The sequence below is a fragment of the Peromyscus leucopus genome, chromosome 4 (assembly GCF_004664715.2).
Source record: "Peromyscus leucopus breed LL Stock chromosome 4, UCI_PerLeu_2.1, whole genome shotgun sequence".
In the NCBI taxonomy this organism is placed as follows: Eukaryota; Metazoa; Chordata; class Mammalia; order Rodentia; family Cricetidae; genus Peromyscus; species Peromyscus leucopus.
In genome coordinates, this window is record NC_051066.1 from 9,584,639 (window position 1) to 9,602,333 (window position 17,695).

The following is a 17,695-nucleotide window of genomic DNA, read 5'->3' on the forward strand; positions in this document are numbered from 1 at the left end:
TAACAGCATCAGCAGCACCAGGGAACTTGTTAAAAACACAAGTCAGGCTGGGCGGTGGTGGCACATGCCTTTAAAAACAAACAAACAAACAAAAAACAAAACAAAAAACCCCACAAATCAGCTGGGTATGATGGCACAAGCCTTTAATCCCAGCACTCAGGAGGCAGAGGCAAGTGGATCTCAGAGTTCAAAGCCAGTCTGGTTTACAGAGCGAGTTCCAGGATAGCCAGGGCTGCACAGAGAAACCCTGTCTTGAAAACAAAAAATAAAATAAAAGCAGAAATCCTCAAGACTGGGTATGAGAACTAGGCTGGCCTCAAACTTGAGATCCTCCTGCCTCTGCTGCCCAAGTATATCACCACCCCTGACTTCTTACTTTTGTTTGTAATAGTTATTATTTTCTAAATATTTGTGAGTGTGTGTGTGTATCTATGTGTGTGTGCACGCACGTATTAGTGCAGGTACGAGAAGGCCAGATGAAGGAGTTGGATCCCCTGGAACTGGAGTTACAGATGACTGTGAGCTGCCATGTGAGTCTTCTGGATGAGCGGCCAGTGCTCTCGACCACTGCAGCGTCTCTCCAGCCTCCACGGTCAGACTTTCATTGGTTTGTAGTGTTTTGTTGTCTTCAGCACTGGTCATAGAAGCCACCTTGTGAGTAGTGGCCAGGGGTTCCATGCCGAGGCACCCGACAACCCCTTTCTGTCAGTTTTATTCACTGGTGAATCTTCAGTGCCCCATCTCAGCCCTTAGGAGTTTAATCAAATTTCACAGACTGAATGAAAAAGTTACTTGCTCCAGATCACAGGCACCCAGAGGCGACAGTTTTCACTCTCGGAAGAGACAAGCACCTCACCCTCAGCTCTGGCCCAGAGTCCTCAGAGCCATGGCAGGTTCTCACCCCAGGACAGAGCCCATTGGCAACCCAACCTCAGGGGGTACCGGTGGACTCTGCCAGGACTGGTGCTCACATAACTCACGTCCAAAGGCTGCCCTGGAAGATGGGTGGGAAAGGGGCGCCTCTGAAGGAGGGAGCCTGTTTGCGCTGGCGGGGGCTAAGGCAACCATGATCAAGACAAGAAGTCCCCTCCCCTCATTCTTCCAGCCAGCTAAGCACAAGGGCCTGACAGCTGCTCCGGCCAGAAACCTGGGCCTTCGTGACTAGCGGGCTTCCCAAGGGCACAGCACGTGGAGTAGCCCATAACATCTCTGCTGCCTCTGCTGGACTGACTCTAAATCCCCTATACTCCCTTCCAGAAGAAGCAAAGTGCATCCTGGCCTGCAAGGCAAGGGCTCTGCCACCTGGCACCTTCTGGTGGTACTATTTCTTAGGGCCACAACAGAACCCTGGGCCTCCCCAGCCACAGTTCTTCGCTTCTTATAGAAATGAGGATTGCAGTCCCAGAGCAGAAATCCAAACGTCAGGCGTGAAGGTGACCTTGACCAGGCCCAACCTGATGAGCCAAGGCTCAGGGCGACATGAGTGGCCATTCTACTCAGCAGCTACACTCTCCATCTGCCAAAGGGGAGGCGGAAGCAGGCGCCTGCCGTCCTGAGTCTTCCTCCTCTGCCCTCTCTCTCGGTCCCTAACTCAGAGGGTCTCCTGCCCAGGCCGGGTGAGATACAAAGAGGCTCAGCTGTTAGTGAAGTATGAAATGCTAATGCAGAGGACTTTTATTGAAGGCCTACTGTGTGCAGAGCACAAGGTGTGCCTCTCACCTTCCTGCTAGCAGGGGAAGAGGGTGCTAGTGAGCCCCAGATGGGAAGCCAGGGAGGGGGCTGAGGTGGAGGTAGATGGAGGCAAGGTAGCCCCAGCAGTTGAGTCCTCAGAGAGGGCAGGATTCTGAGGTCTGGCCAGCTGGAAACCTGAAGGCTGAGGCCTCCCTTGTTCCTGAGCCCACTGGGCTCTAAATCTGCATGCAGAATCAAGAGTCTTGTCTTGTCACTTTGTGACATTCGGGGAATGGACTCTGTCGTTGAGTGGCTCTCCCAACCTGGGAAGGGTCCAGAGGGTGGACGAAGGGCCGAGCCCAAGATAACAGCCAGGCTTCTGCTGGTTCTGCCGCTCTGGTCCATCGCCCTCTCTGTTCTTCTTGCTCGGTCCCACTCGAACCTCATGGGCCTGAGGCTGAGGGGGCAGGAAGAGAGAAAAGGAAAGAGCTAGAGTCAGACACAAACCCCAGCAGCTGTGGAGAGAGACAGACACAAAGACAGGATGGAGATAAAACTAGATAAATCAGAGAGGAAGAGCTCAAGAGACGGGGTGGGGGGAGGGGACAGGAGGGGGAAGAAAGGGAGGGAGCTGAGAGGGTGGAGAGATCTGAGGCGCAGTTATGCCCCAGGGGAGAAAGCCCAGGCCGTGGACTGGTCCTCTTCCAGGCCCAGCCTCACCTAGAGCTCATCCCTGGGGTGAGGATGGGGGCTATATCTACTGCTGCCAGCCAGGTGCAGGTGGGGGCCACGAAGTGTCTTTTGAGAGCCAGTCCAGCTAACGAGGCGGCCGCTGTCATCATCCCAGGGGGAAGATGTCTCTGTGTCACTGAGCCATTCAGCATCTCCCGCATAGTGGGTGGGGGAGGCAAGCAGAGGCCGGGCTGAGAAGGCTTGGAGGTCCCGAGGCCAGAAGTGTGCCTTGTACTGGTCACTGTGCGTGAGAGGAGAAAGCTTAGGTAGACTGAAACAACTTCTAGACTCTGGGATGCTAATCCAGAGCTGGGGCCCTGGCTGCCTGCAGACCTCTGCCCTGCCCACTAGTCCTCATAGCTACTTGAGAAGTGGTACTTTTAATATCCCATGATGAGGACAGAGGCTCAGTACAGGAATTGTGCTGAGTCATATGATTGAGAACCACACGGACAGGGGCTGGAGAAATGGCTCAGCCTTTAACAGCACTCACTGCTTATACAGGGTTCCAGCACCCTATCAAGTGGCTCTCTACTGCCTGTAAGTCCAGCTATAGGGGGATCTGACGCCCTCTTCTGGCCTCCTTGGACACCTGCATTCACACGCACATATCCACACACAGATATACATAGTTCAAAATTCAAAATAAATCTAAAAGTAAAACCCACATGGAAATGGACAACACAGTGTTCACATCTAGCTGAGCCTGACACCTGGGCAACTCTTGAGTGACCGAAGCCACGTGGGTGAACCTTGACCATCTCCCTCTCTCGGGCTGCCTAATAACATTTTTTTTTTTTTTTGCAGTGGACCCATGACTAGGATGACCCTGCCCTGGCCTGCCCCACCCAGGTCTCACTTTGGGTGCTGATCAAACATGACAGGCAGGAACTCATCCACAGGTAGCATGCGTCGCAGAGGCTGAGAGGCTAACAGTTTGCGGGCACCTGCCAGACTCAAGGTGTATGCTAGTGTCCAATAGGAGTATCCGGCCACCACCAGACCAGGCAGACCCTCCACAGCCACCTCCTCCTCAGGGTTCACCTGCTTCCGGCCAAGGTAGCTGCAAATGACACCAAGGATGACAGGAGTCACCAGAGAGCCTGGCGCATCCTGGCCCGTCCACTGTTCTGCTCAGGCCAGGCTATGCAGAAAGTGCTAGCTAGGATCCCAGCGTATATTCTCTCCCCCTTGCTCCTGAGAGGCAGGCTGCCTACATCAAGTCCCACGACAGCTTCTGAGTCACCACATCCTCCATCAGCCGTTCCAGCCGCCTCCGGAAGTTGTCCTCAAAGCGTACGTCATCCTCAAACACCACAACCCTGGCCAGGCCCCTGACAGCCACCTGTGGCACACATGATGGAGGAGAGAACTCTGCAGATTGGAGCTGCCCTGTTCCTGCCTACCTAGACCCAGGCCAGCAGACTCTTCTTGGCTAAGTACCACATACCAAGTCCTGGCCATATCATGGAACTATCCCAAAACCTGCTGGGCCTCCCACTGCCTGGGGACTGAAATCCATCTTGCTCTGGCATTCAAGGCTGTCGAGTTCCCACACCCCAGTCTCTCTTACAGAGAGAATCACGGTGACAAACACGACTTTTGCTACGTTTACTCAATACTACGCTCTCCCAGGAGCCAGTGCCCAGCCTCAAAGAAGCACAGGCTCTTGCTCTGTCATCTGAAGCTGGGGTGGGTAGGGGGTGTGAGAGATTCCAACCCCTAAAATCACCAAGAAAAGCTACTTCCTGTAACTATGGAAAATGCAGGAAGAATGTGAAACCGGCTGGATAAAGGGCCAACTGAGTCACCCCCTCAGTTTGCTCACAGATGGTAAACAGAAACAGGATCGCACATGAGCACGCACACACTCCTTGGCAACTGAAGAAAAGGAAAACGAGATCCATGCACACTGTCTCCTGGAGGGGGCGCCCTTAGGGGCCCAGTGCCCTCCAGGTCTCACACTGTTGCCCCAGCCAGGACTGAAGTCAAGCGCCCGCCCAGCATGCACCAAGCTCCAGGGCCTCCTGACACACCTCTCCTGGAGGAATTTGCCCATTTTCTTCCGCCTGGAAGGCTCTCCTCTCTGCCCTCGCTGCCCCCAAGGCAAGGCAGACTGACAGAACCACCTGCACCTCTCCCACAAAATGCAGCCTTGGTCCCTCTTCCGATTTCTGTCACCCTCAAGAGCCCCAGGTTGTTTCCTTTCTTTTATGTGTGGTCATATGCTTAACATTTGGAGGCCGGGGTCAATGCCACATTTTTTTTTTTTTAATTTTTTTTAAATTTTGAGACAGGGTTTCTCTCTGTAGCCTTGGCTGTCCTAAAACTCACTCTGTAGACCAGGCTGGCCTAGAACTCACAGAGATCCACCTGCCTCTACCTCCCGAGTACTGGGATTAAAGGTAACACCCACCTCATTTTTTTGAGGCAGGGTCACTCACCAAACTTGGAACTTTCCATTTTCTCTAGATTGGTTTGCCAGGCAAACCCACAGGATCTGTCCCCCAGCACTGGGGTTACAGACGTGCCCTGCTGTACCCAGCATTTCGCGGGTACTGAAATCTGTGTTCTGGTCTCCCTGTTTCCCCAGCAAGTACTTTACCACTGAGCCATCTCCCCACCCACAGAATCTCTCTCTTGTAGGGAGGAGACAGACAGTTTCCTTGTCCCCTGTGTTACCAGAGAAGAACTCCTTTCAAGGATCGGCCAGTGCTCAACAGAGACAATAGAATAAACAAGGTCACCCACCTCTCAGGGGTGCCAGGGAAGTGCTGACCACACGGTTGGTTTAGTGAACCTTCTGTTTGGATGGATTTTTCACTCAGCCACTCCCACAGCCGTGACTAAGACAGCCAGTCTCTGCTGTCCCTGACGGGCACGGTCCAGAGGGCAGGTATGTATCCTCACCTCTTCCCAGATGGAGTAGTGGCTGAGGAAACAGCCCACCTCACCCTTGGTCAGTGTGCGCCCCGAGTAGGGGTCCTGGTAGCCAGGGAGCAGGTCCACACCCAGGCGCTTAAGGATACTGCTGTTGAGTGTCCTAGGAGACACAAGCATAAGTGGGTGACGAGTGCCAACCAGTCTGTCCAGAGGGCCCTCGTCTGTATGTGTTGGAGAGGATCACACGGGAACCTGGTTAAAGGAGGACCCAGCTTGTAACTCCTTCGTGCGGCCTGGAGCTGTCACGGACTGGGCTTAGCCTCTAGCCTTAGTTAGAACTCTAGCCTCCTTCAGGAAGCCTCAGCAGAATGGACTTATGGAATCTGTGTAGGCAGAGGCTCCCCGGGATGAGTGGACAACCTGTTAGAGATTTTCTGCACCAAGGCCCAGTAAAGGACAGACACATGCTACAGGCCAGCCAGGTATCACAGTGCAGGCCTGAAATCCAAGCACTTGGGAAGCAGAGGCAAGCAGATCTTTGTGCATCTGAGGACAAGCCTGGTCTACGTAGTGAGTTCCAGGCCAGCCAGGGCTGTGTGAGATCCTGTATTGAGAGGGAGGTGGGGGGGGGGGAGGCAGGTAGACAGATAGAACAAAGCAATTCCTGGTGCACCTGTGTGATTCCAGGTCTTGGGAGGTAGAGGCAGAAAGATCAGGAATTCAATGTCATCCTCATTTATACAGCAAGTTCGGGACCAAACTTAGCTCCATGAGATCCTGTCTCAAAAAACCAAGTCAAGGGCCAGTGGGATGGTTCAGTGAGATACAGTGTTCAACCCAAAATCCTGAGAATGTGAGTTCAAATCCCCAGGTCCCACAGTGGAAGGAGAGGATGACTCCCAAAACGTGCCCTCTGGCCTCTACAGGAACACTGTGGCATGTGTGTGCCCTCATACACACACACAAACACGGACACAGACATGGACACAGACACATAAACACACACACACAACTAAATAAGTTTGAAAATGTTCTAAAATAGAAAAAAAGAAAATTTTCTAAAATAAATGCCAAAAGAATAATGGGGGAGTATGGTCAAAGCATATTATTTATGTCAAATTGTGATATATATATATATATCTCACATATATATAAGAACAAAACATATACACAGAACGTGTGTGTGTGTGTGTGTGTGTGTGTGTGTGTGTGTGTGTGTGTGTGTACAAAAAGGACCTGGAGGTTTGAAGCAAATGGCGGTTGGCATATGGGGCCATGTGACCCCGGTAGCAGTTGTAGCTTGGCCTCTGGATCCCCCTGGAACACAGCCACACTTCTTGCACACTCCACACTGTGGCTCCTCAGGGGCCTAACTCTGGCATGGAGAACATCCCTCAGGTCATCTACCCCTTGAAGTACTTTATAGGTGTTGGATCTTGCCTATGTGTCTCATTGGACCATCAGGACCACAAGAACCAAGCATGATTATGTATCTTTTGTGAGACTGAGGGATGGGACAGCTTGTGAGAGGTCATACAACTGGTATGTGGCAGCCCTCAACCCAGGCCCTGGAGTCCTCTGCACTGCACTCTCCTCCTCCTCCCTAGGGTGGGCTGAGGGAGGACATCTCGTCTCATCCTGTTGGCCTGTGCTGGCACTCCTGAGACAGCAGGACTCAGGTCCTGTGTGGATGCTTCCTGGATCTTTAGGAAGTTCATTCAACTGGCCTGCTCGCCCACTCCTAGGATCTCAGATGGGTTTCATGGCCCCCGAACCCCTTCCGTGGGAGCCTCACCTGCCGTCCACAGCATCTACCACTTGGGCAGAGATCTCCATCTCCCAGAGAGAGCTCAGCATCCGAGCCCGGCGCTGGGGTCTGCGGGCCAGGCTGATGACAAAGACCTAAAGAACGCAGAGGTAAGCCTAGGGAAGGATTGCTCATACACCCCACCCCAGTCCCACACGTTGGAGACTTACTTCATCAAATCCCATCTTGTTGGGCTTCTTTAGGGGCCGAGACACATGAGCTGAGGCCAGCATGGGGGGCCCATCCACTGTAAAAGGAAAGAACACCCCCAACCCGCAGGCCTGAGTCCTCCTGGCTCCTGGTCACAGACACCCTGGAGTCCGGCCCCAGCTCCATTCCTATCACTCCAGCAGAACACCTAACAGGACAGGCTCCCTGAGCGCCTACCCATTGTACAGATCAGGAGACTGAGGTACCACAGGGAGAAGGGCTTGCTCAATGCCGTGACACAAGTTCAGAACAAGGTTGGCACCCAAACATGCTTAAATCTATGCCTAGGAAAGGAGCATTGTGGGAAGGCGGGGGACCCCAGCCCTCACCTAGTGCTTCCAAAATCAGGTGGATGAAGTTGGCCTTCTCTTCTTCCAGCCCCTGGTGGGCCTTCACCGCCACATTCATGTACCCGTAACGATGGTCATTGCACACATGCACTGAGACCCCTGCAGAGAGGCTACCTGAGTGCGGGAGCTGGGGTGAGCCTCTCAGTAGACACTGCAGTGACCCAAGGCTTGTTGGGACTGTTCTGTCACAGTGAGGAGGGCACTGGGCCACATCTCCAGCAGTTTCCGTCTTATTTGTCTACACACTGAAGACTTCTCTAGCACCTCATGGACAAAACAATAAGCACCCTAAGGACACGTGGCTTGCTTGAGGACTTAATAGACACCTCTAACCCTCTCTGACCCTCAGTGAAGTTTTCCCATCACCAGATCGTCAGAGCCCTTAGCTACGCCCCAGTCTGGGTTCAGATCCTTCTCAAGCAGGGTGTCCAACATCACTGCCTTCATCTTATCCCCAGCTCTTCCTTGTTGGGGCTGTTTTTGGTAGGGGGAAGGCAGACTGAGACGGGGTCTCACTTTGTAGCCTTAGCTGACCTGGAACTACCCATGTAGCCTCGGCTGGCCTCGAACTAAGAGAAATCTTGAGGGGGGAGGGGACCAGCAGGTACAAAGGCCTTGGGGCCCCCAAGGAATATGCTCAAGGAGGCCTGGTCCTCACCAGCAGCCTGGCAGGCGTAGGCGAAGACGATGATGTCATCAAAAGGCCAAGTATAGTTGGGATGAGGCGGGTAGAAGGCAAGCCGGGCTGTTTCCTCCGTCTTCAAGGACACCAGGAAGGTAGAGTGGACCATGGGGACCCGGAAGCAGCCCTGGCGCTGGCGGTTCTTGGTAGGGAAGTATTCAGCCGTGCGGCGATAGTAGCCCTGAAGGAGGGAATGTTTTGGGCTGGAGCCAGGCCTGTCCTGGTCCAAAGGTCCTGAAGCCTCAGGCTCTGTGCTTTGAATCCATCCTCCCAGCCTCACCTGTGGAGTGATCCCACACCAGAAGTTGGAATAATAGGTCTGGGAGTCCAGCATGGGGGCCACCACTGGCAGATGCCGCTCTGTGAGAAGCCGCAGTGTCTGGTTGTTGGTGAGAATGTTGTCTGTGTCTGCGAACTTTGGGGAAGGAAGATGTCACAAGGAATCCTGTCTGAGCCTCAGGACCGAAGAGCTCACTGAGTGGGGATTCCTTCAGAGTGGCTCTGGGCACATGTACCCACAGAGAGATCTAACCAGGACCAGAGAAGTGGTACTTGCTGCCAAGCCTGACGACCTGACTGCAGTCTGGAACCCACATGATAGAAGGAAGGAACCAAGTCCCCAAAGCTGTCCCCTGACATCCACATACCATGGTGTGCACACATTTGCACACCTATACACAGGATACAAATAAACAGTGTGTGGAGGGGAAGGGGTCCTAACCAACACAGTCCATTTCTGACAAGAGGCTGTTCTAAGACGCTGGCTTGGAGCAGAGCAGGGAGCAGATCTGAGGATCTACTCTGAGACTTAGCTTAGAGGGTTGACCCAAAGAACCACTCTAAGGGACCTGGGGAGGTGACTCAGTGGTTAAATGCACCGCTGGCTCTCCCAGGGGACCTGAGTTTGAAACCCATCAACTGTATAGTGGCTCACTACTGAGGGTAGCTCCATTTCCAGGAGATCTGATGTCCTCTTCTGGCCTCTGTGGACACCACATGCATGTGATGCACAGACATACATGCAGGTAAAACACCCACTTTCATAAAACAAAAATAAGTCTGGGGCAGTGGTGGCACACGCCTTTAATCCCAGCATTTGGGGAGGCAGAGACAGGCAGATCTCTGAATTCAAGGCCAGACTGGTCTACAGAGCAAGTTCTAGGACAGCCAGAGCTATACAGAGAAACCCTGTCCCAAAAAAACAAGTAGATAGATAGATAGATAGATAGATAGATAGATAGATAGATAGATAGATAGATAGATATAGATAGATTGATAGATACATAGATACATAGATAAATGAAACAAAAATAAATATTAAAAAAAATCTACTCTGTGCTCTAGTCCTGGGATCCAGGCTCAGAATAGACTCTAGGCAAAAGCTCAAGAATCTAGGCCCAGCATATAACCTAAGATCTGTCCAAGGAGATAGGCCTGGTATCTAGTATGAGCTTAAATACAGGGTCTAGGATCAATCTTCAAAAGATCCAGCCTGGTGGTTTGGTCATAACCAAGACTTTGGGGGCCAATACCAATGCCTCCCACCTAATCCCAGACCAGGCTGCCTTACCAGGATGTAGTCGGCTCCCCAGGCCCTGGCAAAGGTCAGGGCTTCCTGCTTCAGCTCCATCAAATACTGATGCCTTTCTTTGGTCCAGTGCTTGGGACTCTGCTCATCTGGATAGGGCCTGAGGGCGGAAAGAGGTAAGATGTTCTCTTAAGGGAGGAACCTCTCTTGCTCTGCAGGGCTGAGGACAGCCCTGCTCTGGGGGCTGTGACACTGGGTAACAACTGTTCTCCATCTCTTCCAGCACCCTTGCCCTCCGGTTACCACCTGGCCTCCTCCTCGGGCTTCCAGACCACGGCTGCATAGTCACGGCCCACTGCAGCCAGCCACTCCTGTAGCATCTCTGTGGTGTTGTCCACGTTGTGGTCGGTGGCACACCTGTGAGCACAGGATAGAAAGACTGAGGGGCCACAACCACAGAAGGGCTGGACCCCCGAGGTGCTCTTGACTTTCAAGTGCCTTTGGACACCCTCAAGTCTGGTCTGTCTTGAGAGCAATGGAAGAGAAGTATGACACAGTGGACATGCTGGAGGAGGTGCTGTGTGATCTCAGACAAGTTCCTCCCCTCTATGTGCTTCACATCCTCCCTTCTAACTTTTGTACTGGGGGATTGAACCTAGAGACTTGTACATGCCAAGCAAGGCCCTGACCACTGAGCCACATCCTCAGTCTGAGTAACACTGTGAAAGATGCACTTGACCTTAAGGATCACACCTGCTACATCCCCTCATTTTCTTCCGTCTTCATGGCACCACAAGCCAGGCCCTTTCCATCTCCGAATCAGATGAAAGAGTCACTGCCTTCCTCTCTCCTGAGCTGTGATTAGGACTACAGCATGCTCTGAGCACCCCTGAGAAGTGCTGGCGGCCTGAGCTCTGTTACCTTGGAGCACAGCTTTCCCTCTGTTGGGGAAGGGGCTCTCATAATGGAGGTGGACAGCTTAGCCAAGAGTTTAGGCGATGCTGCCCCTTTAAGCCAATTCCTCAGAAGTGAAGGCTAACTACGTGTCAAGTCCTACAAGGGTGGGAACTAATTCCCAAACTGTGGTGGCTGTGGGCAGCCTCCCCAGGCCACAGCTCCACCCCAGCCCAACTTTGGAGTGCTGTGAGGAGCAGTTTATCTCTAGCCTCAGCTTGGGCTCCGCCCTGTTTAGGCTTTTATAGACAGACTGCTGTAGCCTCTGAACCCAGCGACCAATTCCCCACCCCCCACGCGCAGCCCTTAGCTGTCAGATCCTAGCAGCCCCTCTACCAGAGAGGCTGGCAGAACTCCTGGAGAGGGCACTCAGCCTGACGGCCCTGCCCAGCATGCAGCCTGGAGTTAAGGGCTCTCTCCACCTGCTCCCTAGAAACCTCCAGTCTGACTGACCCTTGCCACGTTGGGCCCCTGGGGATTCCAGAGGTTCCAGCCTGTTCTACTCCAAATCAAGCTGACCACAGGTCCCCACTGAGATGCATGCGAGCTCCAAGGGCTGGGTCAGAAAGGACCAGTCTAACTTAAACCTAGGGTAAGCCGGGGACGAGTAGAGGGCCCAAAGGAGGGTTGGGTGTCCCTGGGCTGACCCATGGCCTCAGAGGTCTGCCCTTGCCCCTTGATGGCTTAGGGACCCTGCTGAAGGGCTTGAGGCCCTGCGGGCATGTCTGGGAGGGAGGAGCTTGCCCGGGTGGTGTCTGGGCAGCAGCGATGAGGCCTCCCGGTCAAAGGCTGTTCTGTATCCTGGGGCTTGATGCCCCGATGTGCCCACCCATAGATCTCTCACCAGAGGGCCAGCCTGGCCCGGGGATAGTCCAGGCGCTCCAGTGCGCCCAGGTAGTGAGGCAGAGAGTGTTCGGCATTGCGGGCCAGGATAGCAAGGACCACCGTGGGCAGCATTGACTCCATGACACCCGCAGCCTGGAGCCGGGGCCCCAGCAGGAGCAGCAGAGGTAGGAACCAGGCAACACTCATGGCGGGACTCGGAGGTTGTGGAGGCCCCCGGGTCTCCCACCGCGGCAGGGAGGGGGCGGGACGGGCGGGGCATGGGGGCGGGGTCTTTGCGGGGCGTGGCCAGTGCAGTGGGGCCCCTGTGCCCCTCGCGGGCTCCTGCACGCTCAGCTATCCTCTTCTCAGCGTGGGCCCTAGATGTCCACGGTCAGACACCTGCCACAGACGCGTCCCCGGGGCTGCCCTCTCTGTGTGGACCTCAAAAGACAACGGCAAGGAAGGGAGGATCCGGGGGCCATGGTGGGCCCCTCGCACCCTGGACATTCATCTCACTCCTGGAATTCGGACACCCGGCAATCCCGGCTCCTTGACCCTCAGCCGTGGACCCGCGAGGCTGCCGGCTTTGCAGGGAGCCCCGGCTCCCGACCCCTGCGCCGTCTGGGGCGCCCTCTGGCGGCTCCAGGCGGGAACTCCACATACCCTCCAGATGACACGACAGGCTGGAGAGCAAGCCCGGGTGGGGCGGGCACGGGGTGCCGCTGATCTGGGCGCTTAAGTGTCCTCTCATCACCTTCCAAGCTCCAGCCCTTAAAGAAAGCAAAGCCCACTCATGTGGCGTATAGACTTGGAGGTCACCACAAAGCCCCTGATGATGACCCAGCCCCACTCCAAAATAGGAGACAGAGCCTCCTCTAGGACAGAGGGAGTCTTAGGAGCCTGTTGGTGTAAAAGGGAATCTCTAACCTTTCGGGGGGGGGGGGGGGCGAGAGATAGGGGCTCCAGAACTTCCAGCTGGGTATCTGTCACCAGCCTCAGACAGTCACTTTCCCCGAGTCTCCTGATCTTCATAGGTAAGACCTGATTAATGACACCTAACATGAGGGGTCCTTGAGAATGAATGCATTTGAGGTGCTCTAGCTCTTTAGCGTGCACTCCCCCTCCCTCCCTCCCTCCCCTTCCTTCCCTCCCTCCCCCCTCCACCCCCACTCTCTCTCCACTGAGCCTGAGCCAGGTTGGAAGAGAGGCCTCTGTATTCCCCTTCCCTCCACTTGAACAGGCTGCTTGCCAGGGTTCCCCTTCAGTCTCTTCTGGACATTAGGGAAGGGTAGGTGCACACTAGGCTGGCACACACTACCTCTACTGACGGATGGGAGGAGTAGGTTCAGTAAAGAAAGGTCTTACCTGGGGATGAACAGCATCCTGGAGGCTGAACCCCGGGGCTCTAGCCTAGCTCTGGTCACAGCTTCCTGTTGGGCTATTTCCAGGCCAATGGTCCTGCAATGAGAAGGGCCCATGGAAACATCCTGGAGGGAAGCCAGAGTCTTCCCTCTTGCTTGGCAGTCTCTGGCAGAGGCATCCCCAGCCCCTGAATGAGGATTCTCCTTAAAGCTGTCCCCATCCTACACACCGAGAGCCTCTGCCCAGTATGTTAGTAACAGGGGTGCTGTGGTCAGAATGTGCCCCCCAACACTCTGATTAGGCTGAGACCTAATCAACACCACCACAGGACTAGGAAGAGGAAAGTGGGGAGGTGGCTCGGGGTTAAGAGCACTGGCTGCTCTTACCAGGAACCATTCCCAGCACCAGCATGGCAGCTCACAGCCTGTGTTCAGTTCCCAGCACCCATTTGTCTGCTAACAACCGTCTGTCATTCCAGTTCCAGGGGATTCAAAGCCTCTGGCTTCCTCAGGCACCAGGCATGCACATGGTGCACAGACTTACACGCAGACAAAACAACCATGCACATTAAAAAAAAAAAAAAAAAAAAAAAAGCAGAAGAAGAATTTAAAAGAAGAGGAGGGAAGGGCTGAGCCTGTTCGGTCACATTTGCAATTCCAGCACTGAGGAGCCTGAGGCAGGAGGATGGCCAGCCTGGGCTACAGTAAGAGCTCATCTCAGAAGTAATCAATAAAAAGCGGGGCTGAGTGCCGGGCGGTGGTGGCACACACCTTTAATCCCAGCACTCAGGAGGCAGAGGCACTCGGATCTCTGTGAGTTTGAGGCCAGCCTGGTCTACACAGCGAGTTCCAGGACAGCCAGGGCTACAGAGAGAAACCCTGTCTCAAAACAAACAAACAAACAAAACAACAACAAAAAAGTGGGACTGAAGAAATGGCTCAGCAGTTAGCACTGACTGTTCTTGCAAAGAGCTGGATTCAATTCCCAGCACTCACATAGAGGCTCACAGCCGTGTATAACTCCAGTTCCCGGGGATCCGACACCCTCTCCTGGCCTCTGCAGGCGCCAGACACTCATATGGTACATGTGCATACCAGCAGGCAAAACAGCCAAACACAGGAAGCAAATGAAAGGGGTTTGTTTTTTTTTTTTTTCATCTTTTTCTTTTTTCTTTTTGGTTGGTTGGTTTGTTTCCTTCAAGACAGGGTTTCCCTGTGTAGCCCCCCTGGCTGTCCTGGAACTCACTCTGTAGACCAGGCTGGCCTCAAACTCAGAGATCCACCTTTCTCTGCCTCCTAAATCCTGGGATTAAGACATGCCACCACTGCCCAGCTTTTTTTTTTTTTTTTTTTTTTTTTTTTTTTTTTTGGCAAAAACAAGACCTGAGAGAGGTCAACAAACTGCAAGGCGCTGTCTGTGAGGAACAGGCCCTCACCAGACACCAGATCTTCCGGACCTCGTTCTTAGATTTCCTGTCTCCAAACTGTGAGCAAAAACTTTCTTGAGCTAGGTATCATGGAGGATACCTGCATCTTAGAACTGGGTAGCCAGGGGAGGAGGATCCTGAGTTCTAAGGCATCCTGCAACTACACAGCAAGATCAGCTTGGGTGCCCCATGTGGATAATCCTGACACTCAGTCTTGTCTCAGGAAAACAAACAAATCACGGGAGGGGGTGGGGGTGGCTCTTAGTGCCAGAAGACAACCTCAGGTGTCAGTTTTCATTCTGCACCTCATTTGAGACAGGGTCTCATTTATATACATACACACACACATATATAAATATATATATATATATAAACACACATATATATACATACACACACACACACACACACACACACACACATCAGACTAGCTGGCTCAGGAACTTCTGGGGTTCTCTTTTCTCTACCTCCCATATCCCTGTAGCTCTGGTACTGCAAATGGGTATCCACCTTTAACTGGATTCTAGGGATCTGAGCTCAGGTTCTCACGCTTGCATAGCAAGCGTTCACCCACTGAACTATCCCCAACCCCTACACCTTAGTTTCTGAGAATAGTGTCTTGTTGAACCTGGTTCAGCAAAGTTCAGGTCTTCAGAGATCTTCCTGAAAGCCCCCAGGTCTGGGTTACAGACATGTGCTCCTGTGCCCAGTTTTTACTTGAGTTCTGGGAATCTGAGCTCAGGTCCTTATGATGATCTGGCAGGCACTTTACCAACTGAGCCCCACCCCCACCCCCACCCCAGCCTTCCGTGATTTGTTTGTTTGCCTGAGACAAGCCTGAGTGTCGGGATTATCCACATGGGGCACCATGCATGACCCAAGCTGGTCTTGCTGTGTAGTTGCAGGATGCCTTAGAACTCAGGATCCTCCTCCACTGGCTACCCGGTGCACTGTGACATGCATGTGCACATGTACACGTGAGCCTGCACATGCACACACACAACTTTAAAAAAAAAATAGCTATGCACGCCTTTAATTCCAGCACTTGGGAGGCAGAGGCAGGCGGAACTCTGTGAGTTTGAGACCAGCCTGGTCTATGGGGGGAGTTCCAGGACACACGGAGAAACCCTGTCTCAAAAAAACAAACAACAAAAGGTGGAGAAAAATGAAGGAAGATACAAATACATACACATGTCGTCCACACACACAAATACATAAATATATAGAAAGAAAAGAAGAGAGGAAGTAGAAGGAGGAGGGAAGAAGGAAGGCCCCTGGGGAAGGTAAACAAAATTACATTTCTCCTGCACACCAGGGACCTAGTCGATGGCATTTTGTCATAAGGGCCCAAAGGGACTAAGAAGGGAGCTTTGGAGGTCTTCCCGAGGCCTAGAGATCTTCTCCTCCCTAGCACACTGGCAATCCCTGCTCCCTCCTCCTCCCACTCCTCCCCAGCGCTGCCGCCAGTCCTCCAGCCTCTCACACAGCTCTCCCCAGGGCCGCCAGTCCTCCAGCCTGTCACCGCTCCTAGTCCCCACAGCTCTCCCGTCACTCCTGCCCAGCAAACTCCTGCTCCCCACCCTCCTGCAGGCCCCACCCAGCTCGGCAGTCCTGTGTCCTGCACTCCTGCCGCTGTCCCGTGTTACAGCAAATGCCCTCGATTCTGTCCCTGACCAAGGAACCCCGAGCCATGTTTTGGAGAAAAGGGGCAGCTGTGGCCTGGCAACTCTCTTTATAGCCCCCAAAGTCTTCCTCCCTTTCCTTTCCCCAAGCCAGCTTCTGTTGTCTTTTACAATGGAAGAGCTTTCCTCTCCTCCCAACAGAATAGCCCCAGCCTCCATACCACCTCTTTCCTGTACCCACAACCTCTTCTCCTCTGGTCTTCCTTACAAATTCCAAGTGACTTTAATCTCCCCAACTTAGAACAAGAAAACAGCGGGATGTCTGGGAGGCCTCTGCAGCAGCCCTGTGTCTCCCTCTAGAATGGGAAAAATCTTTCATTTCTGTTCCCTACTTGACCCACAACAAGGCTGTCCTAGCATGACCAGCATTCTCCAGCCACTCCCCCAAGCAGACCCTTCCTCCTCCAACAGTGCTGGTCCAAGAGGGGTCAGCAGCAGACAGCGAGAGCCACACCCTCTTTCTAACCCTACTACTCCCCGAGTGTATCCAAACTCCACTTTCCCAAAATAGAATTCCAGTCTCCCGCAAACCTACTATCTCTGCCCTTCTAGGGGAGGGCACCTCTGTGGGCTGGAACCGAATGAACACTCAGCTGTCCCGTTCTGTGTGTCTCCGTCACGTGGCCGCTCTCCTGCATCTCATTAGTGCCGCTCACATGGACACCACACCTTTCAACACCACCATGACCAGGCTTTCTCTCTGGAACTGACCCTGCCCGAAGCCCTTTCTTAAATGCCTAGCTGGTGTGATGGTGGCTAACTATAACCCCCATTCTTGGGAGGCAAGAACAGAGAGCAGGAGTTCAAGGCCAGCCTGAGCTACAGAGGAACAAGATCTTGTCTCAAAACAAACAAACAAACAACAGTCCAAACCTAGAGCTCCACCTTGTCTAGCTCCAGAGTCTTGTTTTGCTCACAATTTTGGAAGCTGGAAAGTCCTACACAGTGTCTGGTGAGGACCTGTCTCTCACAGATGGCTAGGGCTGCTGAGACGGCTCAGTGGCTGCCACCAAGCATTACAAGCATGATCCCTGGACCCACGTGGTGAAAGGACAGAGCCAAATCCTGAAAGATGCCTCTTGACCTCCATGCATGCCTTGCATGGGTATGCATGTTCACACACATGATCAATCAATAAATGTAATAAAGAAAACATTAAAAAAAAAAAAACAACTCCCGCCGGGCAGTGGTGGCGCACACCTTTAATCCCAGCACTCGGGAGGCAGAGCCAGGCGGATCTCTGTGAGTTCGAGGCCAGCCTGGACTACCAAGTGAGTCCCAGGAAAGGCACAAAGCTACACACAGAAACCCTGTCTCGAAAAAACCAAAACAACAACAACAACAAAAACCTCCCAAACCAATGGCTGGACAAATAGTTTGCCTTGCTTGTGAGGCTCTGGGTGTGAGTTAGAGCATGGGAAAACCAAATCCGCTCCTTGGCACTGCCCTCAGCAGAGATGGCAGCCCTGGGCTGCCTGCCTGTGAGTTCAACGCCTATGCTCTCCACCTGCTTCCCATCTTCTGCCCCACCCAAACTGGACACTTTACAGTTCCCAGAAACCTCCGTGCTCTGGAACTTCTGT

The 17,695-nt window shown here is 53.3% G+C and overlaps 1 protein-coding gene across 4 annotated transcripts; it reads right to left on the bottom strand.

Moving 5' to 3' along the window:
• Positions 1-1,640: 1,640 nt before the first annotated feature.
• Cercam (cerebral endothelial cell adhesion molecule) lies at positions 1,641-12,381 on the bottom strand. Of its 4 annotated transcripts, none has more exons than XM_037204614.1 (13): positions 12,306-12,381; positions 10,170-10,280; positions 9,906-10,023; positions 8,616-8,750; positions 8,312-8,516; positions 7,633-7,767; positions 7,264-7,340; positions 7,082-7,188; positions 5,314-5,446; positions 3,621-3,748; positions 3,263-3,466; positions 2,392-2,644; positions 1,641-2,128 (listed from the first exon to the last, which is right to left on the bottom strand). In XM_037204614.1, the coding sequence occupies exons 2-12, from the start codon at positions 10,241-10,243 to the stop codon at positions 2,392-2,394; spliced, it is 1,569 nt and encodes a 522-aa protein (XP_037060509.1). In that variant the 5' UTR covers positions 10,244-10,280; positions 12,306-12,381; the 3' UTR covers positions 1,641-2,128. The 4 variants fall into 4 exon arrangements, with proteins under 4 accessions (XP_037060509.1, XP_037060506.1, XP_028739120.1 ...); XM_037204611.1 differs by lacking the exon at positions 12,306-12,381 and adding an exon at positions 11,662-11,921; XM_028883287.2 differs by lacking the exon at positions 12,306-12,381 and adding an exon at positions 11,662-11,920 and having other exon boundaries at positions 7,633-7,752.
• Between the last annotated feature and the right edge of the window lie 5,314 nt (positions 12,382-17,695).

Excerpts from the sequence above, each read along its gene's own strand:
- Cercam (XM_037204611.1), bottom strand. The coding sequence starts at position 11,849 with ATGAGTGTTGCCTGGTTCCTACCTCTGCTGCTCCTGCTGGGGCCCCGG. Across the intron at positions 10,024-10,169 it reads AAGCCCGAGGAGGAGGCCAG|GCCCTATCCAGATGAGCAGA; the intron begins GTGGTAACCGGA and ends TTCCGCCCTCAG. Across the intron at positions 2,645-3,262 it reads ATGTTTGATCAGCACCCAAA|TGACCAGTACAAGGCACACT; the intron begins GTGAGACCTGGG and ends TCTCACGCACAG.